Raw genomic sequence first — 24,003 nt, forward strand, 5'->3', positions numbered from 1 at the left:
CACAGCAAACGTGGCCACGCTGGCTCAGCAGCGGCCAGTTAGAGGCTTCCAGGAAACTCCCAAACAGGGCATGATGGCAACAGCCCTCTCCTGTCGCTGGCCCCCATCCACTGGTATTCAGAGGTGGACTGATGTCAGGTCCAGCCCATGCGCAGTGGGGTCAAGGCTCTGGAGCCAGAGTCTGATCTGGAGTTCGATCTGGGTGATGACTCAGAGCAGTGGAGGCTGTGGCTCTGGTTTTGATGGGGCTGCGCATCCATTCTCAGTTTTCAGTCAGAAACAGCCAGAACTCCAAAAGGAGTTATCCGAGGTGCTGAACCCTATCCCCCAAATAGGTCTGGCTCCGTGGATAGCACTTTTAGAGTTTTGGCTGGTTCTGCCTGAAGACCCAGAATGGATTCAGATACCCACCGAAATTGGAGCCCGCAGCCCCCACTGATTAGGCGTTTGATCAGGATGATTCAGACCCCAGTCCCGTGAAAACTAAATGGATCAGTACAATCAGAGATATGTCGGCATACCATCAGAAGATGGGACTCCCAGGTCAGAAGATGGTCAAAATGCTACTGGGGAGGAACAGAGGATAAGTTCAACTAGCCCCAGATGTGATGACGCGGCTAGCTCAAAGCCGAAAGGACAGCTAGCGGCTGACGGTGCTGGTGGTGAACGACGAATCCGATGTTCTAAAGATCAACACACCATAGGAACCTGGAATGTAAGATCTGTGAGCCAGGGCAAATTGGATGTGGTTATTGGGGAGATGTCAAGATTAAATATAGACATTTTGGGTGTCAGTGAACTGAAATGGACTGGAATTGGCCACTTCACACCAAATGACCACCAGATCTACTCCTGTGGACAAGAGGACCACAGAAGAAATGGAGTAGCCTTCATAATTAATAATAAAGTGGCTAAAGCAGTGCTTGGATACAATCCAAAAAACGATAGAATGATCTCAATTCGAATTCAGGGTAAGCCATTTAACATCACAGTGATCCAAATATACGCCCCAACCACAGATGCTGAAGAAGCAGAAGCAGATCAGTTCTATGAGGATCTGCAGCACCTACTGGATAATACGCCAAAAAGAGATGTTATTTTCATTACAGGAGACTGGAATGCTAAGGTGGGTAGTCAAACGACACCTGGAATTACAGGCAAGCATGGTCTGGGAGAACAAAATTAAGCGGGACATCGGCTGATAGAATTTTGCCAAGACAACTCACTGTGCATAACAAACTCTCTCTTCCAACAACCTAAGAGACAACTTTATACATGGACTTCACCAGACGGTCGACACCGAAATCAGATTGACTACATCCTTTGTAGCCAAAGGTGGTGGACATCTATACAGTTGGTAAAAACAAAACCTGGAACTGACTGTAGTTCAGATCACGAATTTCTTATTGCAAAATTTAGAATCAGACTAAAGAGAATAGGGAAGATCCACAGATCAGTTAGATATGAGCTCACTAATATTCCTCATGAATATGCAGTAGAGGTGAAGAATAGATTTAAGGGACTAGATTTAGTAGATAGAGTCCCGGAAGAACTATGCACAGAAGTTTGCAACATTGTTCAGGAGGTGGCAACAAAAAGCGTCCCACAGAAAAAGAAAACCAAGAAGGCAAGATGGCTGTCTGCTGAGACACTGGAAGCAGCCCAAGAAAGAAGGAAAGCAAAAGGCAACAGTGATAGGGGGAGATATACCCAATTAAATGCAAAATTCCAGAGGTTAGCCAGAAGAGATAAGGAATTATTTTTAAACAAGTAATGCGCGGAAGTGGAAGAAGATAATAGAATAGGAAGGACAAGAGACTTCTTCCAGAAAATTAGAAACATCGGAGGTAAATTCCAGGCAAAAATGGGTATGATCAAAAACAAAGATGGCAAGGACCTAACAGAAGCAGAAGAGAGCAAGAAAAGGTGGCAAGAATATATGGAAGATCTGTATAGGAAGGATAATAATATCGGGGATAGATTTGATGGTGTAGTCTGTGAGTTGGAGCCAGATATCCTGAAGAGTGAGATTGAATGGGCCTTAAGAAGCATTGCTAATAACAAGGCAGCAGGAGACGACGGTATCCCAGCTGAACTGTTTAAAATCTTGCAAGATGATGCTGTCAAGGTGATGCATGCCATATGCCAGCAAATTTGGAAAACACAAGAATGGCCATCAGATTGGAAAAAATCAACTTATATCCCCATACCAAAAAAGGGGAACACTAAAGAATGTTCAAACTATAGAACAGTGGCACTTATTTCACATGCCAGTAAGGTAATGCTCCCCCTTCATGGATCACTGCCTTGTTGTGGCGAAGAGGCTTGCGTAACTCAGTGAAGCCATAAGCTATGCCATGCAGGGCCACCCAAGACGGACAGGTCATAGTGGAGAGTTCTGACAAAATGTGGTCCACCGGAGAAGGAAATGGCAACCCACTCCAGTATTCTTGCCAAGAAAACCTCCATTGAACATATCACAAGGCTAAAAGATATGACGCCGGAAGATGAGCCCCTCAAGTCGGAAGGTGTCCAATATACTACTGGGGAAGAGCAGAGGGAATTTCCAAGTAGTGCCAGAAAGAGTGAAGCGGCTGGGCCAAAGCCGAAAGGACACTCAGCTGTGGATGTGTCTGGTGGTGAAAAGAAAGTCCGATGCTGTAAAGAACAATATTGTTCAGGAACCTGGAATGTAAGATCAATGCATCAAGGTAAGCTGGAGGTGTTCAAACATGAGATGGTAAGATTGAACATCGACATCTTGGGAATCAGCGAACTAAAATGGACAGGCGTGGGCGAATTTAATTCAGGTGACCATCATATCTACTACTGTGGGCAAGAATCCCTTAGAAGAAATGGAGTAGCACTCATAGTCAATAAAAGAGTGGGAAAAGCAGTACTGGGGTACAATCTCAAAAACGACAGAATGATCTCAGTACGAATCCAAGGCAAACCATTCAACATCACAGTAATTCAAGTCTATGCCCCAACCATTGAGGCCGAAGAAGCTGAGGTTGATCGGTTCTGTGAAGACCTCCAACACCTTCTAGAACTAACACCCAAAAAAGATGTCCTCTTCATCATAGGGGATTGGAATACTAAAGCAGGAAGTCAAGACATAACCAGGATAACAGGCAAGCATGGCCTTGGTGTACAAAATGAAGCAGGACAAAGGCTAATAGAGTTTTGCCAAGAGAACATGCTGATCATAGCAAACACTCTTTTCCAACAGCACAAGAGGCGACTCTTAAAACGCCGGGTTGGATGAATCACAGGTCGGAATTAAGATTGCCGGGAGAATTATCAACACCCTCAGATACGCAGACGATACCACCCTAATGGCAGAAAGTGAAGAGGATCTAAAGAGCCTCTTGTTGAGGGTGAAAGTAGAGAATGCAGAAGCTGGTTTGAAACTCAACATTAAAAAACGAAGATCACGGCATCTGGCCCCATCACTTCCTGGCATATAGAAGGGGAAGAAATGGAAGCAGTGACAGATTTTACTTTCTTGGGCTCCAAGATCACTGCAGACGGTGACTGTAGCCATGAAATTAAAAGATGCTTGCTCCTTGGGAGGAAAGCTATGGCACACCTAGACAGCATAGTAAGAAGCAGAGGCATCACCTTGCCGACAAAGGTCCGTATAATCGAAGCTATGGTTTTCCCAGTAGCAACGTATGGCTGTGAGAGCTGGACTATAAGGAAGGCTGAGCACCGAAGAACTGATGCTTTCGAACTGTGGTGCTGGAGAAAACTCTTAGGAGTGCCCTGGACTGCAAGGAGGTCAAATCAGTCAACCCTAAAGGAAATCAACCCTGACTGCTCATTGGAAGGACAGATACTGAAGCTGAAGCTCAAATATTTTGGCCACCTAATGCGAAGAGAAAACTCCCTGGAAAAGACCCTGATGCTGGGAAAGACTGAAGGCAAAAGGAGAAGGGGATGGCAGAGGATGAGATGGCTAGATAGCATCACCGATGCAATGAATATGAACTTGAGCACACTCTGGGAGAGAGCGGAGGACAGGAAGGCCTGGCGTGCTATGGTCCACGGGGTCACGAAGAGTCGGACACGACTTAACGACTGAACAACAACAACAACAACAAAGGTAATGCTCAAGATCTTGCAAGGTAGACTCCAGCAATTCATGGAACGAGAATTTCCAGATGTACAAGCTGGGTTTAGAAAAGGCAGAGGAACTAGAGACCAAATTGCCAATATCCGCTGGATTATGGAGAAAGCCAGGGAGTTTCAGAAAAACTTCTATTTCTGTTTTATTGACTATTCTAAAGCCTTTGACTGTGTGGATCATAACAAATTGTGGCAAGTTCTTGGTGGTATGGGGATACCAAGTCATCTTGTCTGCCTCCTGAGGAATCTGTAACGACCAAGCAGCAATGGTAAGAACAGACCACGGAACAACGGACTGGTTTAAGATTGGGAAAGTTGTACGGCAGGGTTGTATACACTCACCCTACCTATTCAACCTGTACGCAGAACACATCATGTGACGTGCTGGGCTTGATGAAGCCAAGGCTGGAGTTAAAATCGCTGGAAGAAACATTAACGATGTCAGATATGCAGATGATACCACTTTGATGGCTGAAAGAGGGGAGGAGCTGAGGAACCTCATGACGAAGGTGAAAGAAGAAAGTGCAGAAGCTGGGTTGCAGTTCAACCTCAAAAAAACCAAGATTATGGCAACCAGCTTGATTGATAACTGGCAAATAGAGGGAGAAAACATGGACTATAAACATTGTACGCTCTGCTGTGCGCTCTGGAAAGCTGGTCTGTGTAATGTGATCTGCTGCAATAAAGAATTTTGCTGTTCATTGTGTCCTGTGGCAAGTTGCCAGAGTGTGTCAGAAAGTCAGGCCTGACAACTGCACCCTAACCTGGAGGTTAGCAGCCATCCCTGAATTTGCCAGACCCTCTTTTTGAAAAGCTGCCTAAGTTCCCATTGCTGCACCTTGAGGCCATGAATTCCATAAATCAAGTTTGCATTCCATAAATCAACTGATAGGCATTGTAGGAAGAATTTCTTTCTTTTCTCTGCCCTGCTTCTCCTGCCTATCAAGTGCACTGGGTGATCCAGAGTTCAAGCATCTCAAGGGACCCAGGAGGGAAAAACTCTCTCTAACCACTTCCTCTCTGAGATTTGGTCTGAGGGAGACCCAGGGTCCTTATCATGGGGGAGACTATCTGGAAAGCCGTGTGTATGCCACCTTCTGTGCTGCTATGGAAGAAGAGAGGCAGTGTGGTGCAGCGGCTAGCGTGCTGGACTGAAGAAGGTGGAGGCCCTGACTGAGGTTCAAATCCATGCTGAGCAACAAAGCATACTAGTCACATACACATGGCAGCCGTATTGACCATAAGAAAAAATGCCAAAATCCATATTAGTGTAATACCTTTATATGGCCAATCAAAAGATCACCAAAAAATGGGCAAGATTTCGAGATCTCCAGAACTCTTCATCAGGAAAGATGGTGCAAAAAGCAGGTTTTTGTAACATCTTGCCTGATGAAGAGACCTGCAGTTCTTGAGAGCTTGCACATTGTTTGCGATCTTCGAGTTGACCTAATGAAGTTATTGCACTAATTTGGATTTTGGAAAGCTGTCTAGCTGACTTTAGACCAGCTGTTATTTCCCTCAGCCTACCCTACCTCACTGGGTTGTTGTGAAGATAAAAGGGGATGGGACCCCCCTGAATGGGCCAAGCTGTGATATGGGGGGAGGGGGATATTTCCAACGCCAGGTTAAGACTGTCCTCTACTCCCAGGCATTTGGTGACATATGATGGGGCTTTTTAAACTTGAAGAGTGCAATCCTATGGCTGCTTAGACAGAAGAAAAGTCCCACAACTCTCAGCATTCCCTGGCTAGCCATGCTGGGAGTCGTAGGACTTTTTTCTGACTAAACATACATAGGATTGTGCCCTAAGTCAGTTGTTATATCTGGTCCTGGTGTTTATTGTAAATTGTTTGGGGCCATTTTAAATCGTTTTAAATTTTTGTATGATAAAGGTTGTATCTATTATGTCTCATCATGGCATATCTCAGGGTTTTAATATTAATGAACTGCCCAGACAGCTTTGGCTATGCGGAGGGGGACAGAAATGCAAAATGAAACAACAGCATCAGACAATGGGAATAGTAATGTCTCTTTCTTTCGTTCTTTCTTTCTTTCCTCCCTCTTTCTTTCTTTCTTTCTTTCCTCTCCCCTTTCTTTCCTCCCCCTCTCTCTTTTCTTTCTTTCTTTCTTTCTTTCTTTCTTCCCCCTCTCTTTTCTTTCTTTCTTTCCTCCCCTCTCTCTTCTTTCTTTCCTCCCTCCTCCCCCCTCTCACTTCTTTCTTTCTTTCTTTCCTTCCTTCCTTCCTCCCTCTCTTTTCTTTCTTTCCTCCCCCTCTCGCTTTTCTTTTTTTTTCTTTCCTCCCTCTCTCTCTTTTCTGTCCCTCCCTCCCTCTCTTTCCTCCCTCTCTCTCTCTTTCCTTCCTATCTTTCCTCCCTCCCTCCCTTTCTTTTTTCTCCCCCCTCCTCTTCTTCCTTTTCTCCAACTAAAACGCCCCGAGCCACTTTCCAGCGCACTACAACACGTGTCTACCCAGAAGTAAGCCCCACCGAGTCCCAGGGACAGGCGGCTGGGATCGGGCGCCCCGGCACCCTTCGCCCGTCGGGGAGCTCCCTTTCCTCGCTCCTGGAGGCACTCGGAGGCGGCGGCGCCGGCTCGCCGGGGCGGGCTGGGCGGCGGCGGCGCTTTCGCCGGCGTCGGGCGTCCCACCGACTTCGCCCCCTGGCTGGCGGCCCGGCCCGGCCCGGCCCGGCCTCCCCGCCCCCGGGGCGCCCCGATCCGCGCGGGAGCGGCCCGCACACTCGGCCGGGGGGCGGCGGCGGCTCCGCGGGAGGAGCGGCGGCGGCGGCCTCTGCGGTGCTGCGGGGAGCGCGCTTCGGACCCGCCGCGGAGGAGCCGCGCCGCCGCCCTCCGGCTCCCGCCGCAGCCGCAGCCGCAGCAGCCCGCCGCCCCCCGCCGCCGCCCGGCCCGCCATGGAGGGCACGGCGGCGCCCAACGGGGTGGCCACCATCGAGGACCGGATCCTGCGCATCACCGGCTACTACGGCTACTACCCGGGCTACGCCGGCCAGAGAAGTAAGACGGGGCTCCGCAGGCGCCGGGCACCCGCGGGGGGGGGGGGCGAGCGGGCTTCCGAATGGAGCGCGTCGCTCGCCTTCTTGTATCCGGGGGGGGGGGGCATTTTGATCTGGGGCTGCCGAGGGAGAGAAAACTGCGCCCAAGTGAGCGGGGCGCGCCTTTGGGGCGGGCGCCCGGTTCTTCCCGCTCTCCCCTCCCCTCCCCTCCCCTCCCCGCACGCTTCTTCCCCAGCCCCCCCCCGATTTTGTGCAAGCAGCTGCGAAAGGGGGGCAGAAAGAGAAGGGGGGCTGGAGAAGGCGCGCCGGATCCTGCGGGCAAGGGGGCGCTGGAGAGGAAGAGGGCAGCGGAGGCGGGTGGCTCCGATTTCGGCGGAGCTGTGAGTCCGTTCTGGGTTTCCGTCCGAAGCAGCCGGAACTCCGAAGGAGCTCTCCACGGTGCTTCGCATCCCATCACCCCTGTTCCGCACCTTGGAGAGCTCCGTTAGAGTTCTGGCTGCTTCGGACTGAAACCCAGAATGGATGCTCAGCCCCACCGTAGTCGGAGCCACCAGCCTCCACTGGAAGAGGTGTGGGGCCCCCCCCTCCGCCCGGCTTCCCGTCTGCGTCTTTTTGGCTGAGGGGGCCAACTAGACCACGTCTGCATGCAACTGCTTCGTGATTTGCGGTTATCCCCCCCCCCCGGCCCCCGTGCGAGAAAGGTGGTTGTATCTGGAGTTAGCTCTTTTTCAAAAAAGAGCAACGGGCGGACTGCAGTGCGTGTGTGTGCGTGTGCGCGCGCACGTGTACAAGAGCGGGCGGGTTCGCACGGCCGGGACTCACGCGCTCTTGATGGCTGCCGCATCAAGTGTTGGCCGGCGTGTGCGTGTGAACAGGCCGCCACAGACTCGCCGCAGCGCAGGATGCAGGGCGGGAGATCCCACGAGGTTCGTGCATGTGTGAAGCGGGGGACACGAGAGCGGTTTATAATATGATGCACGAGGTGGAGAAAGCCGAGAGGGAGAAAAAAAAGTCTCCCTCTCTCGCTCCCTCTTATGGGATCGCACTCGTCGTGAACTGGATTTGGTGGTTGATTCAGGACAGACAAAAGGAGTGGTTCCCAACCGCCCCCCCGATGCCTTAGACGACAACCCCCATCATGGGTGGCTGGGGCTGATGGGGATTGTAGTCCAACACATCTAGGGGAAGGGACCAGGCTGGGGAAGGCTGACAAAAGGAGTTCCTCACCACGATGCACATGAATGGGCATGAATGAGGTAGGGAATTCTCTGTGACGCTATGTGGCAATGGCTGCCAACTTGGGTGGCCTTAAAAGGGGGTTGGACGAATCAATGGTGGCAGAGAACGGCCTGTCGGTGGGCCATGAGCCGTGGCGGTCGAGTGGACCCTCCAGGCCAAGGCGTTATGTGCACTGAAGCCCTTTTCTTTCAGGGCACAATCCTAGGCATGTTTAGACAGAAAAGAGGCCTTCGACTCCCAGCATTCCCCGGCCGCCCATGCTGGGAGATGGAGGACGTTTTTCTGTCGAGACACACACAGCATTGCACCCTAAGCCTGCTTAAGCTTGGATTGTGGCCAGGGTATTTGAAACTGACCCCCCCCCTTCTGATTCAACCTTCTTGGTAGAGTTTCAGGATGTATTTATTTTCAGCATTTATACACCACTTTTGTGGAAAGCTCAAAGGGGAGAACAATTGTAAACCAAATGTAAAAATAACAGAGATCTTCTTCATAATGATAATAAGGCACCAACACTATATAACTGCCTAATAAACTCAAGCAGTATTATCATTTAAGCCAGTACAGCCATCCTGGCATGAGGCTTGCATGCCGTCTGCCCCTTCACCACTGACTGTAGATTGGAAGGCTTGCTTTTGACTAGTGGGGCCAACTTTTTTTCTGGGCAGTGCTGTTGTGCTTTTAACAGTTTCAGGAGAAGCAGAATTTGAGTAGGTGAACCTTTTCCTGCTATCTTGATCTTCACGCCAAGAACAACTTTCCCTGTGGAATTCACTTTTCTTCCGCACTGGTAGCATTGTTAAAGACGCAGGATCTGGCGATCCTTTTTCTGAAGGCATGGGGGGTTTGCTATGGCTTTGATTTGCAGAGATCGCTTGTGTGTATTGCAGGCCAATATGATCTGGAGAGTAGTATCCAATTTTTGCATGGACAACTAATCTATTTCATCAGGATGCTACAGGAGAGTGGCTGCTTGTAGCAGGGGAAGAATTTTGTCTTTGCAAGAAAAAAAGAAGTGTTTTGTCATTGCCACGATAAGACTATTCTTCATCTTCCTAATAGACAAGTTTTGGCTTCCCTGTGTTAATTCACTGTATGGAACTCAGATATGTGTGTTTTGGGTTTTTCCCCCTGTAATTCTGACTGCAAGCATGAAATAGCTTGCCAAGAGTGTGACGAGGCATTTTAACTTTGGCTGGGCATCCTGAATTTCTTGGATCGCAACACACGCGGATACACACACACAGACAGCAGCGATGGAGGTGCAGGTAGGGTCATCGCAATGCGGGAGCGTTGGATCTCTTTCAGCCCGAGGGCCAAATTCCATTTCAGAGAAGCATTCTGGGGCTGCGGTCTGCTGGTGGGAGGGGCCAAAGGCAAAAGGGGTGGAGCCAAAGGCAAAAGGGGTGGGATCGAAATACCAGCATGTTTTCGCTTAAGGCTCTTCCTGCCAGTAGCTGAGCCTTAGGGGAGGCATTCCAGCTTTTTAGAACGGGGAAGAAATAGCGCAAATGCCAGGAGACCATCAAACAGTCAGTGATTAAGGGAAGGAGCGTGTCCTTCTGGGGAATCTCGGGGGGTCAGATTCGGCCCCCGGGCCAGAGGTTCTGCAACGCTGCCATGAGCGAAAGGGTTTCACAGATATTTGGGTGGTGTTCTCCAAATGCTGACAAAGTGGATGCAGGGCAGCGCTGAGTTCAGCCTTCCCCAACCTGGTGCCCTCCAGATGTTTCAGCATTCAAAAAAATGGATGCAAGCAGTTGCAGGGCAGCACTCAGTTAAGCCTTCCCCAACCTGGTCCCCTCCAGATGTGCCCCAAGCCAGTGACTTCCAGATGTGCCCTCCCCCAACATGGTGCCCCAGATGTGTCCCCCCAACCAGGTGCCCCTGGATGTGCCCAGTTCAGCCCCCCAACCCGGCCCCCAGATGTGTCCCCAACCTGGTGACCTCCAGATATGCCCCTCTTCCCCCAACCTCGTGCCCCAGATGTGCCCCCCAACCTGGCACCCCAGACGTGCCTCCTCCCGCAACCTGGCACCCTCCAGATGTGCTCAGTTCAGCCCCCAACCTGGTACCCCCAGATGTGCCCCAACCTGGTGCCCTCCAGATGTGTTCAGTTCAGCCTTCCCTACCTGGGCCCCTCCAGATGTGCCCCGCTGGGTGACCCCCAGATGTGCCCCCAACCTGGTGCCCTAGTTGTGACCTCCCCAACCTGGTGCCCCAAATGTGCCTCCACCAACCTGGTGTCCTCCAGATGTGCTCAGCTCCACCCTCCAACCTGGTGCCCCAGATGTGCCCTCCTGGTGCTCCCCAGATGTGCTCAGACTAGCCTCCCCAACCTGGTGCCCTCCAGATGTTTTGGACTTCACCTCTCTTCAGCCGCATCCAGCATGGCGAATGGTCGGGAATTCTGAGAATTGTAGTCTATAACATTTTGTGGGTACCAGTGAGAGCTCTTGTGAACTGACACCTTCCCAGTTTATGGACAGATGAGGATAGAGGGTGGGGGTTGCACATTATGTGAGGGGGTGGCAGTGGATGCAGCTCAGGGATTGCCAGTTGATCACCCCTGTTTCGTGCTGTGACAAAGCAATGGCTCAGTGGTGAGAGAAGGGCACTCTGTACATGCTCAAAGGCTAGAATGTCCTTACAGGGTCAGACCAAAAGTTCATTTGGTTTGGGATGGTGACAACAGCCAGCTTGTTGTGTCTAGGCCAGTCCTCTCCAACCCAGTGCATGACTGGGTTTGGTGATGGGAGTTCTAGTCCAACACATCTGGAGGGCACTGGGTTAGGGAAGACAGCTCTATGTGGTCAAAATCAGGGTTCTTGCACATTGTATAGAGCAGACTTCCCAGGCCTGGTGCCCTCCAGATGTTTTAGATGACAGCTCCCAGCATTCCTGACCATTGGGCATGCTGGCTAGGGCTGCTGGCAGTTGTAGTCCAAAATATCTGGCAGGCACCAAGTTGGGGGAAGGCAGATGGAGAGGTTGGAGAAGGGTTGTAGCTCAGTAGTGAAGCATCTGTTTTGCATGCAGGAGGCCCCAGGTTCGATCCCCAGCATCTCCAGGTGGGGCTGGAAAAAGTCCTGCCTGAAACCCTGGGCAGCCGCTGCTGCCAGTCAGTGTTGACAGTACTGGGCTAGATGGACCAGGGGTCTGGCTCAGTCTAAGGCCACTTCTGATGTTCCCATGGCTAGAAAAAACTCCCATATCTGAGATGCTGGAGAGCTGCTACCAGTCAGTGTATGTATGTATGTATGTATGTATGTATTAAATTTATTAATTGCCCATCTGGCTGGTCACCCAGCCACTCTGGGCGACGTACAATAATAGAAGCAGTTTAAAACAATAAAATTCTACATTAGAAACATCATATTTCTAAAAAAAAACCCTAACCCATCCCAAATGCCTGCCTGAACAACCACATTTTTAAGCTCATTAAAGAGGGGGCATGGCGGAGTTCCCTAGGGAGGGAGTTCCACAGAGTGGGGGCCACCACAGAGAAGGCCCTCTCCCTCATCCGGAGTAGCCCCGAGTGTAGCACGGAGTGGGCAACTTCAGGCCTTCCAGATCTCCATCATCCCTCACCATTGGCTATGCTGGCTAAGGCTGATGGGAGCTGCAGGCCAAAACGTCTGGAGGGCCACAAGTTGCCCACCTGTGGTGTAGACAGTAGTGATCTGGAGCAGTGCTGACTCAGCAGAAGGCAGTTTCCTACATTCCACTGAGGTTTCATGTAGAACAAATGTGTGGAATGACAGGCCCGTGGGCCAGATGTGGCCTGCTTGGGGTTTCAGTCTAGCCTTTTGAGGTTCCCCAGATGACCATGCTGCCTTCCCTAGGCTCCACCCCTTTAACCATCTGTTTGATGGTTTCCTGCTTCTGTGCAGACCCGCCCCCCCCTCTAAAGGGTTGAAATGCCTCTCCAAAGGCGTAGCTAGCTGGCAGTAACAGCTTTAAATTAAAACATGCTGGTATAACTATTTTGGCTTTGCCCTTTTGCCTTTGGCACCACCCACCACTGGAATGCGGCCCCCGAGAACCGCCCCTTGGGCTGGAGGAGGTTAACACCCCTGATGAAAAGAATCTGTTTCTCATCATTCTCTAATACAGGGCTGGTATTATTTATTTTCCACCGGAAGTTTTAATGATCTAGAGTCAAATGGTTCTCCAGCAACAAACGACTGAATGAATGCTTTTCTTCGTGCCACCTAAATAGAGAACATCTCTGGTGGAAGAATTTTACTTTTGAGAAACGGGATGCAAGGAAGCGACCCTGGTTGAGACAGAAACATTTCTGCATTGGAAGTTTTCAATTAGGAACAGCGGGGGATCAGTAGCAGCTGGAGCGGGCAGGGGCGTGCGCGCGCGCACGCACATGTGTGTGGGCAGCGCATTAGATTTCTGTGCGAGTGGAAATGACCTGGCACTGTTTGTTTCTTTAAGCTGCAGTCGATGTGCATCTAATGAGAAGTGATTCATTTTTGTACACAGCCAGGAAATGACCCATTGCGGTTTTTAGTGTTTCAGCATGATTCTCTGTTTGGCGCAACCTGGAGATGGTTGTGGATGAGACACTTTGAAATGCCGGCGATTTAAGGAAAGTCCAGGGCAAAAGCAGTCGGAGTGCCACTCAGGAATGCAAAAGAAAATTGTGGGGTGGGAACCAGGTAACAGTGTAAGGCCTGTGCTGGTTTTCTTTTCTTCTTTAAATGGGTATCTCTCAGCAGAAAAAGCAAGGGAGGGAAAGACAGACAGACAGAGGGACAGGGAAAAAAAACACACTTCCCAAAGGAGCAATGCAGTTAATCAGCAGTGAATTAGAGCCAAGATACTCGCTCCTCAGCCCTTTGGCTGGTGGGGAAAGTAAAGAGAAGCTGCTATCAAAGAGCCACCCTCTTAATGCAGCAAACTGGCAACAATTTGGGAGAGACGATTATGTAAGATGATCATCTGTAGGATGTGCCTCTTATGGGCCTTTTCCCATTTGTCTCCTGCCAGCTGCGGGCTTTTGAAGGGGATACTTGAGGCAAAGAGGATGTAATTTCGAAGAATGAATGGGCAGGAAAGCCGTCGCATGACGGTTTAGCTGAGCAGCGGTGTCTGGATGTGTGCCGAACCCCCCCCCCCGCGCGTTTTGTAAACTTCTTTGACGCTTCCTTCCGAATCCTTACAGATGTTTCAGCTGAGCAGGGAACCTGCTTCTCCTCAGGCTCCAGCAGTGTTTGAGAGGGGAGGGGCCGAAAGGCTGCTGAGGAGCAATTAAAAGAGGAAGAGGTGCTGAGGCTCAGGTCTCCTGGTCCCTAGGAAGCATCTGGCAGCCCTTCTCCTTATTTTGGACCTGTGGGCTCAGGCTGCTTCTGATGGGAAGGCCTCTAGCTCTGTGGCCAAGCATGTGGTTTGGACACAGAGTAGTAGAGGCTGGTGGCTCTGATGTTAGTGGGGTGGTGAATCCACGTCGGGTCTAAAGGAGCTATTCCAGCACCTTGGAGAGCTCCTTTAGAGCTCTGACTGGTTCTGACTGAAACCTGAAGCCCCTCTGACATCGGAGCCACCATCCTCTACTGGTGACGAAGGTTTTAGTTTCAAGCCCCGCCATTCCCCACCTCAAAAGATATAAGCTAGAAGGCTGGGACAGTGCTCTGCTTGAGATCTCAGACAGCCACCAGCAGTCAGGGTAGAGCGCATCAAGCCAGGCTGGATTCCTGGAGTGCATTATACATGGGGCTGCCCTTGAAAACAGTTCAGAAGCCCCGGCTAGTGCAGAATTTGGCCGCTTTGATTCTGGCTGGTTTGCAAAGGTGTAGCCATAGTTTACATCTATTCTGAAGGACCTGTGTTGGCTGTCTATTGGCTACTGAGCCCAATCCAGGCTGTTGCTGCTTACCTTTCAAGCAGGGGTGGGCAACTGTGGAGGGTTGGGCCTCCCAGAACCCTCTGTCATTGGCCACACTGCAAACAGAAGCAGCCATGCAGCTGCATCCCCAGCAGAATCATGCCTGGACCCAGGGCAGCCGGGATATTGAACAGGTGGGGCAACTTGCCATCTTATTGGCCCTGCCTGGGACTGTGTTTGCTGCCGGAGAGGAGAAGCCGTCACCCCCCCCCCCCCCCGGCTGGAGCTGAAGAGGGAAAGAAAAACCTTCACCGGGCTAATTACTGCTGATTCGAGCCGGCTGAGCCTGAGTTCCCTTGGAACACTCTTATCAGGCCAGCTCTGACACGGGGCGGCAGAGTTTCAGTTGGTGCAGCTCGAGGATGTTGACAAGGTGCTTGGACAGGTTCGTGCAACCACTTCCATACTGGATCCTTGCCCCTCTTGGCTTATAAAATCTGGCACGGAAGGAACAGCTGGCTGGGCCAGGGAGATGATTAATGCCTCCTTGCGAGAGGGGGTGGTCCTGGGCCGCCTCAAAGAGGCAGTAGTGAGACCACTCCTGGAAAAAAGCTCCCTGGACCCAGAAAATCTTAGTAATTTTAGGCCAGTGGCAAATGTTCCTTTCCTGGGCAAGGTTCTTGAGCAGGTGGTTGCCAACCAGCTCCAGACACTCTTGGATGAGACCGATTATCTAGACCCATTTCAGTCTGGGTTCAGGCCACGTTTTGGCACGGAAACAGCCTTGGTTGCCCTGTATGATGACCTATCTCAGGAGAGAGACAGGGGAGTGTGACCTTGTTGATTCTCCTTGACCTCTTGGCGGCTTTCGATACCATTGACCATGGTATCCACCTGGAACAATTGTCTGAGCTGGGAGTGGGAGGCACTGCATTGCAGTGGTTTCGCTCTTACTTGGAGGGTCGGCTCCAGAAGGTGGTGCTTGGGGAACACTGCTTGGCCCCGTGGATTCTCCAATATGGGGTTCCACAGGGGTTGGTTTTGTCCCCCATGCTGTTTGACATCTACGTGAAACCATTGAGTGCGGGCATCCAGAGCTTTGGGGCGCGTTGTCATCAGTATGCTGATGACACGCAGCTCTATTTCTCCTTTTCATCTTCTTCAGGTGAGGCTGTGGATGTGCTGAATCAGTGCCTGTCTGTGACGATGGACTGGATGAGGGCTAATAAACTGAAGCTCACTCCAGACAAGACTGTGATGCTGTTGGTGGGTGGTTCTGCTGACAGGATGGAGGGTGGTCAACCTGTTCTGGATGGGGCTGCACTCCCCCTGAAAGAGCAGGTCCGTAGCTTGGGGGTCCTCCTGGAACCATGTTTGTCACTTGAGGCTCAGGTGGCCTCAGTGGCACGGAGTGCCTTCTACCAACTTCGGCTGGTGGCCCAGCTATGCCCCTATCTGGACAGGGATAACCTGGCTTCAGTTGTCTGTGCTCTGGTAACCTCCAAGTTAGATTACTGCCATGCACTCTACATGAGGCTGCCTTTGAAGACGGTTCAGAAGCTGCAGCTCATGCAAAATGCGGCAGCCAGATTGATAACGGAGACCAGAAGGTCCGAACATATAAGGCTGATTCTGATCCACCCACACTGGCTGTCTGTATGTTTCCAAGCCGGATTCAAGGTGCTGATTTTAACCTATAAAGCCTTACACAGCTTGGGACCACAATACCTGACGGAGCGCCTCTCCCAGCACAAACCTACCCGTACACTACGCTCAACATCTAAGGCCCTCCTCTTGCTGCCTACTCGGAGGGAAGCTCGGAAGACAGCAACAAGGGTGAAGGCCTTCTTGGTGATGGCCCCCAAATTATGGAATGATCTCCTAGATGAGGCCCGCCTGGCGCCAACATTGTTATCTTTTTGGCGCCAGGTTAAGACCTTTCTTTTCTCCCAGGCATTTGGCAGCATATGATAAGTTTTAATTGATCCTGGAATGGCGTATGGTTATGGTTGTCTGCTTTGAGATTGCTGGTTGACGTTGTTTTAGATATATGTTCTCTTGTGTATATTGTCTGTTCATGCTTTTTTTTTTTTTAATGGAATTGGCTTTTAAAATCTGTATTTTGTATTTTTAAATGTTATAATCTTTGTAGACCGCCCAGCGAGCTTTGGCTATTGGGGGGTAGAAATGTAATAAATAAATAAAATAAATTCTGCAGAGAAACTGGGTGCACAATCCGCCATTTCTGCTGGGAAACAGCATGCACAGGGTGTGCGCGCAGGGAATTACAGGGAACCTGGTGATGTGCCAGTGGGGGGGCACAGTGGGGGTTGCAAAACTCCCCCTGGGGGCCACCTGTGTCCCATGGACTGTGTGTTGCATGTTAACATCTGAAGGGTGCCTTCTCCAGTGTCCACCTGCCCATGCATTATGATAATCAGAGCAGGCCCTTCCCTCTACTCCAGCTATAAGACAAGTGTAATTTTCACGTCCAAAGCCCTATGGAAGCTTTTAGCCCTATGGAAGTAAGCTTGAAAACATGTGGGTGATGTTAAAAGAACTTCAAAGCTCCATAGAAAGAGAGACAAGCAGGGCCTGTCTTTCCACTAGACAGGGAAGCCATAGTTTCAGGTGGTAGATTTTGAAGCATCATGCAAGGGGAGCAAACTGTAAGGTGTTTTTTTTTTAGTTCTGTCAGCCTGGAATTGGGGGTGGGGGAATTTGAGTTTTCTGTTCCATTCACCAGAATGTCAGGGACCATCTCTGAAGAACAGGAATGGGGGTTTGGCAGAGACTTCAGATAGTTCAGATAAAATTTGCTGAGCTTTATTCAAAGTGATAAGCTCATCATGTTTGAGGAATAACCAATGAAAACTCTTGAATTTATTTCCACTAGCCTGCATATTGTTTTTAGAGACTGCATGTCAGATTTCAGGTTACATATTGAAATTACAAGCATGGGCTCACAAGGAACAAACAATCATCTCTGAGAACAAATACAAAGAAGAAGCATAGACTTTGAGCCAGAAGACTCTGGCGATCTACATTCCAGTCTGCATTCATTAATAATGTTGATTTCTTCTTTTCCATGACATGCCGATCTTTCCACCAGCTAAGTCACTTGGCAGATTCATAACAACTTCTCTTCCTTTTGTTCTCATGTGGGCCTGGTTTGCACTTGCTAAGCCATGGTGGGATTTGTTGAAATCTGGCTTGTTGTTGTGTCTGAATGCATCCCCACAAACCAACCATGGTTTGTTAACTAGCTATAAACCGGAAACAGAAACCATGGTTTGTGGTTGGCTGACAGAGTCTGGCTTGTTTAAACCATGGCTTGTTTAAACCGTGCCTAAACCCAGAATTGCGGCTTATCCCTGGCTTGTTGGTGCTGCTGTCTGCCCTGAAATACCGGTGCCTGGCAACAGCAGCCTGAAAATGAAGGCTGGCAAAATGGGTGGGAGAGAAACAAACCAGAAACAGGGAAAACAAGCCATGGTTTGTTTGCTCATCTGCAAGACCATTCATGACTAAAACAACAAGCCCTGGGGGATGCTGGGAGTTGTAGTCCAACGCATCTCACCAGGTTGGAGAAGGCTGACATACACCATGGATGATCGTTCTGTGAGAACTCAGATTGTCTTTTAAAAAGCTTGGGTGGCAAAGTTTGGTTGCCTAATTAGTTAATCACTTTTGATCTACTCAAACCCCCCCCCCATTTCAGTTATCAGCTGTTTAAAATGGTTTAAGGGTTTTAAAAATAAGTACATACACAAACTGCAGGTGGTAAACGCCATCATCTGTCCTGTGTAAGAAAAGTTGTGTGCTGTATCTAAAAAATGAAGAAAATTTGCCTTTTTCTCTAGAATGACTACTTTTCTCATATGCAGGCTTATGCAGACTTAGTTTTATGGGTTAATGTCATGCATCAGCTAAAAATTCTTGGATTGGGTGAAAGTCTGAAAAAAATCTCCATCGAACTGCCACTGGGGTTGCCTATGTTCGATATCCTTTCACGCTTAGAATCATAGAATAGTAGGGTTGGAAGGGGCCTACAAGACCATCGAGTCCAACCCCCTGCTCAGTGCAGGAATCCAAGTCAGAGCATCCCCGACAGATGGCTGTCCAGCCCCCTCTTGAATGCCTCCAGGGTGGGAGAGCCCACCCCCTCCCCAGGTCATTGGCTCCATTGTTGTATTGCTCTGACAGTCAGGAAATTTGTCCTGATGTTCAGCCGGAATCTGGCTTCCTGTAACTTGAGCCCCTTATTCCCTGTCCTGTTGGATGATTTGGGGCACAATCCTATGCATGTTTAGACAGAAAAAAGTCCTACAACTACCTGCATTCCCCAGCCAGCAATGCTGGCTGGGGAATGCAGGTAGTTGTAGGACTGTTTTCTGTCTAAACATGCATAGGATTGCACCTTAAAGTACCAATTATGCAAACTAGCTTAACCTGATTCAGACTGCAGTTCTAAACACATTTATTAAGGAGTAAGCCCGACCATATGCAGTTGGACTTACTTCTGAGTAAATGCGTTGTAGGACTTTTTTCTGTTCAGACATGCATAGGATTGCCCCCTAAGTTCTTCAGTGGCTGCCCTGCTCGTGCTGCCTCCACCTTCTGTGATGAGATGGGTGGCATCTAGGGACGAGACTTTCTCAGTGGTGGCATCCAAGTTGTGGAACATTCTCCCCAGTGTACATTTGCCTGGGAATATCATTCAGGCTTTTGACGGCATTTTAATTTGGTGGTATCCTGTTGCTTTGTGCTGCCGGTTATGTTGTCTTAAGGGCTTCAGTTGTTTTATGATATGACCATTTCACTCTGTGTTGCACAAATACACTCGCCAGCTCACCGTTGGCGAGCACATCTTTGGACCTGGCGAGTGCAGGGTCAGGGGAAATGGCCCGACGTCTTCTGAGCCTGAAGAAGAGCAGGGACTCTTCCTGACGGAGTGCTGAGCCTTGGGGACACTTGAAAGGCAGCAAGACTTCCATGTTGCATTCTGGGTGTTTCTGAGACTCAGCACAAGAAAGATAAGCCCTTTCCTGCCCTACTGTTTCCCGGTTCGGAGCCTTGGTCCATGACGTTAAACGTTCATCTGGGTGGAGGTGGGGGGGTAGGTTGTGGCAAGCACAAATTTTGGTTGGCTACCAAAGCCAGCCCAGTATTGTGAACCCTTGCTTTTAATGGTACTGTGAGCCCCTTGGGTAGCATTCTTTGGTCAAAAGGTGGGGTAGCAGTCTTTAAATAAATAGTCAATGCAGCCCCCCAATATTTCTTAATTTGTAAATCTGGTTCTCCCGTATGAAGAGGTCTGCATTTATAAAATTACACTTCCAACGCACACACAGAGAGAAATAATGTAAAAAAAGGTATGTAGGCTTTTAAAGTCATTTGAGTAATTTGGAAAATGTTACACTTAATCTTCTATAAAGTACAGGCTTCTGGTTCTCTTAGTGACACCCTTGCTGATTCTTCCTGCCTTTCCTTTTTTCTGAGAGACAGACCGCTGCTATTGTTTGGGGAGCTTTCTTTAGTCAGGCTTCTGTGTACAAGACATGGAACTCAAAGTGCGTGTCTTTGCATTTGCTGGTGTTCATCTTTGGAAACCGCTCCCCAGCAGGCTTAGTGTGAGTCACACCTTGGCCTTGGGGCCTGTTCTGAATGGGTTGTGATAAGAGGGGAGTGGGACTTTGCCTGTTGAAGGCAGCTCATCTGTGCAAGGCTAGAGGACGGTGCGGAACACGCTCTGGCCTGCTTTGCATGGAAAAGGTCTCAAGTTCAGCCAGTGGAGGCGGGTGGCTCCGAGTCAGGGGGGCGGTGAATCCGCTTCGGGTTTCAGTCAGAACCAGTCAGAACTCTAAAGGAGCACCTTGGAGAGTTCCTTTAGAGTCCTGATTGAAACCCGGAGTGGATTCACCGCTCCCCTGGCATTGGAGCCACCCCTGGCCCAGAAAGGATTTGGGGCAGCAGAGATAAGAAAGACCCCTCAAGAGCTATTGCCAATTAGAGCAGACAGTGACTGGGTTCGCATGTCACAATAAGCCATAGTAGTTTCTAAGCCACTCACAGGAGCTGATAAACTGCCGTGGCTTATTGTGTCATCTGACAGCAGTTTCCCCCTACCAGAGTGGCTTATTTTGGCTAAAGCCACTCTGATAAGCCACGGTCTGCAGTAAGCTTTGATTAAACCACCGTGGCTTATCGTGTCATCTGGCATGTCACTGTAGTTAAAGGGCATTGGCCAGCAGGCTGCTTGACAAGAGTGGCGGAAACCCCTGTTGCTCTTGCCCAGCAGGGCCATGATCGCCATTCGTGATCACGCCCAAGCCGTTGCCCACGTCTCCTTCCCGCCATGGTTGCGATTGGGGTCGTGTCCGATTTTTTAAAAATTTCCCCAGTCCCGTTTTGCACAGGACATAAAGAAAAATCAGGAAATTGGGGTGGGGGTAAAATCCAACCCCTGCTGAGGACTGTATTGTCCTCACAGTTCTTGGTGTGGGGGGCTGCCCCCCCGATTTCTGTTTCTTTCTTTACCCAATCCTCATTTGGGGAAACATAAAAAAGGGGACACAGCCTGATAGGCATTGCAATTGGAGCTGGGAAGGGGGTCTTGGTGGCAGACAAGTTGGGTCAGCTGCAAGGCACCCTGGGATGCAGGCTGGAGGACTGAGGCAGGGAGGGGCAAGGGGGAAAAACTAAACTACACACAGTACTTTATTTGCCCAATTGTGTGATGGGCACAGTGGCTTATAACCTACTCACAGTGACATCCGAACGCGGTCTATATCATGCTAATAGATCAAGGATGGGCAACACATGAACTGGATGTGGCCCATCTGGGTTTTTTTTTTTTTGCACCCCCCCCCCCCACTGCTGTAGCATTTGCCATGAAAATATGGTGGCAAGGCAGCCAAAAGCAGCTGATTTTTCCTTGATTTAAAGAAAAAAAAATCCTGGTTTGCCTCTGAAAATTGGTGGTGCAGTGGCAAAAAAGGGAATCGTCAGATGCACATGACCCTGCATCGATCTCTGGTTGTTTCTCCTTTGGGCCCGGCCTGCTGTTTCGCTGGCACCTTGGGGCTGAGTCATGTGGCACTCCATGAGGATGGTTGCCATGTAGCCAGTGTGGCACCTGGAACTTTAATTCTGGCGATCAGTAGGGAAAGCCTTCAATATTCTTCACCACGGGAGTAAGACGTTTCGATTAAAACTGCCGGCAGCGCAGAGCGGCAGAAACGTGCTGTCTTTCAAAGTGCCAGGCAAGCCGCCCACTATGTTCATTACCCACAGTGCAGCATCATTCCAGGGCTTTGTGGGTAATTTAAATGGTGCCTGGCAGTGGAGGCTGGTGGCTCCAATGTCACTGGAGCGGTGAATCTGATCTGGGTTTCAGTCAGAACCAGTCAGATTCTGCTACCCAAGCCTTGCACCTTGGATAGCTGTGTTAGTGTTCTGACTGGCTCTGACTGAAACCCAGAGTGGATTCACCGCTCCATTGACACTGTTGATTATTGCACACTTGATAACCGGCAGTGAAGGAATGCTTGAGTGGACTCCCTTGAAAAGCACCAGAGGTTGCAGTGCCAGGAAAGCTGTTACATCTGTGATTTTCTGTTCACACATGCAAGTTGTCACGTGATGTTGTAGGCATCAGGCGATGAACATGCTCCACCACGTCGTATGTGAGTTTGTTCATCCTATCCCTGCATAAGGGGGGTTAAGTTTCCAATGGTCTGTGATTTCCCCCAATTTCTTATGCATGCTTTGATCAGTCGTCTTGCAGACTTTCTTGAGTCAGCTGCAGATGCATTCAAGCGTTATGGATTAAGATGTGCTGTTGACGGAAATCATCAAAGTCACACACCCTTCAGATGCACTTGCCCTGAGGAGGCATATTTGTGTGTGACCTTAGGACTGGGTCAAACATGTCAGTACATCATTTTCCCCATACATTATTATGTTACAGCGGAATGTGTCAGCTGACTGCATTGCAAAGTGCTGGGTCTGACATCGTTGTATGCTACTCAACACATGCAAGTGACCACTTGATGCAAGTCACCCAGCAAGTGATGAACGAGCATCTGTGAAGCATATCGTTTGGCTGGGCTCCCTCTCTCACTCCCCCTCTGCCATTGCTGACTCAGGCATAAAGTTTCCCTTCTTGTAAAATTTCAATGCAATCAACCCGGCCTCTTCTGTGTTAGAGGTGAGCTCTGATGCTAACACGTCCCCCCTGCCCCGAGTTTCAGTAGTAGTTGCCAAAGATAACGATTATGATTTTTAGCACCAGGTAGTTTAGTTTTAAATGAAATATTTGCAAGCTGTTAAGCATTTGCCATCATTTAGCCTAACTTGCTTCTCTTTAAGTGTTAGCAGATGCTGCAGGTGCAAATGGACAGAATCTTTTATTTATACCAATGTTTTATTTGCTCTTAAATATGTATGAATTGCTCAGGTTTGGTAAGCTGCCCTTATTGCTTTGAGAAAAGCCTATTAACACGCACTCCTTCCGATCATCTGCTTTTGCTTTTTTTCTTCTGCATCATGCAGTATGAATGCTAGACAAAGCCTGCCCATAAATTTCCAGTCTATCATGTCTCAAAAATAATAATAAATCACTGGGATATAGAAGCAAGGATACTGCACGCTACTTAACCTTGCAACCATTTGCCGTTGAAATGAATTTGGATGTTTAAAGTTAGGTACCAATTTGTAAGGGATGTAGCAGGCAGGCATGGATTCCAGCAACACAATTCATAAGCCTGGCTGGATCTCAGCTAAATTAATGTATACATTCCTTGTTGGAGTGGGGATTTTTTTTCCTTCTGAAGATAAACCTTCACAATAATCAATACACACAACTCTATGTTTCTTCTTTCCCCCTTTCTTTTGCATGATCCTCCAGCTGTAAGTCCTTCCTGCAGCACAATTGTATGCGCATTTACTCAGAGGTAGTTCCCATTGTGTCCAGTGGGGCTTACTCAGCTGTGTTTAGGATGGCAACCTTACTGTATTCAGTTCTGATATATAAGGATCGGGCTATTTCTTGCTCAGTACTTTTATCAGTTGTAGTTCTATACTGCCATACTACCAGAATGGCATCTCTCAGTGACATAAATTCTCCCTCCCAATCTGCTTGGGAGGGTTGGGGAACCCTCCAGAGCCTTTTTTTTGAGGGGGGCACAGGAGGTTGCAAGAGGAGGAGATGGGGGCTGCAAGAGGAGGGGACGGGGGCTGCAAGAGGAGGACAAGAAAGGTCCATTGCATGAGCAGAGGTCAGCGTGTGCAACATTGGATGTAACCCTTTTTTAAAACAGTCAGGCATTGTGCACTGCAGCAACGGAAAGCGGAGTGCTTGGCCTGTTGAAAAACCAAGACAAAACGAGCAAAGCCGATGTGAAAAAGCAAATATCCCAGAAACTGGGGTGGGAAAGGAGCGTTGCTGGCGTTGGCCACATTTTTCTTTTGCATAGCAGAGCATTCTTGCACTTGCTACAGCAGCGAGCCAATTAGCTTCCCATAGCTAGTTTTAATTTTTTTTAAAAAAAACTTTAAGGGTGCAATCCTATGCATGTTTAGCTAGCAAAACATTCTACAACTCCCAGCATGCCCCAGCCAGTTGTAGGACATTTTGCTGTCTAAACATGCATAGGATTGCACCCTAAAGAGAACAGAGTATGATGGCTTGCCACTAGTGATGTTAGAAGCACTGCCCAATAGGTGCCTGTGACAATTGCACAATCACACCGCTCTTATGATCACAGTGGAAGCGCTAGC

The 24,003-nt window shown here is 49.3% G+C and overlaps 1 protein-coding gene across 5 annotated transcripts in view; it reads left to right on the top strand.

Moving 5' to 3' along the window:
* The first annotated feature begins 6,844 nt into the window (after nucleotides 1-6,844).
* SLC35F4 (solute carrier family 35 member F4) overlaps nucleotides 6,845-24,003 on the top strand; it is a 166,602-nt gene continuing 149,443 nt past the window's right edge. Inside the window, exon 1 of one of the 5 annotated variants that reach the window (XM_084835453.1) lies at nucleotides 6,845-7,143. In XM_084835453.1, the coding sequence (XP_084691579.1) occupies nucleotides 7,041-7,143 (103 nt within the window). In that variant the 5' untranslated portion in view covers nucleotides 6,845-7,040. The remainder of the gene's footprint in view (nucleotides 7,144-24,003) is intronic. The other 4 variants (XM_084835462.1, XM_084835491.1, XM_084835443.1 and 1 more) reach the window with 4 other exon arrangements.

Source organism: Heloderma suspectum, chromosome 1 (genome assembly GCF_057233095.1).
Source record: "Heloderma suspectum isolate Gila_16-S chromosome 1, 16-S_ref, whole genome shotgun sequence".
NCBI lineage: Eukaryota > Metazoa > Chordata > Lepidosauria > Squamata > Helodermatidae > Heloderma > Heloderma suspectum.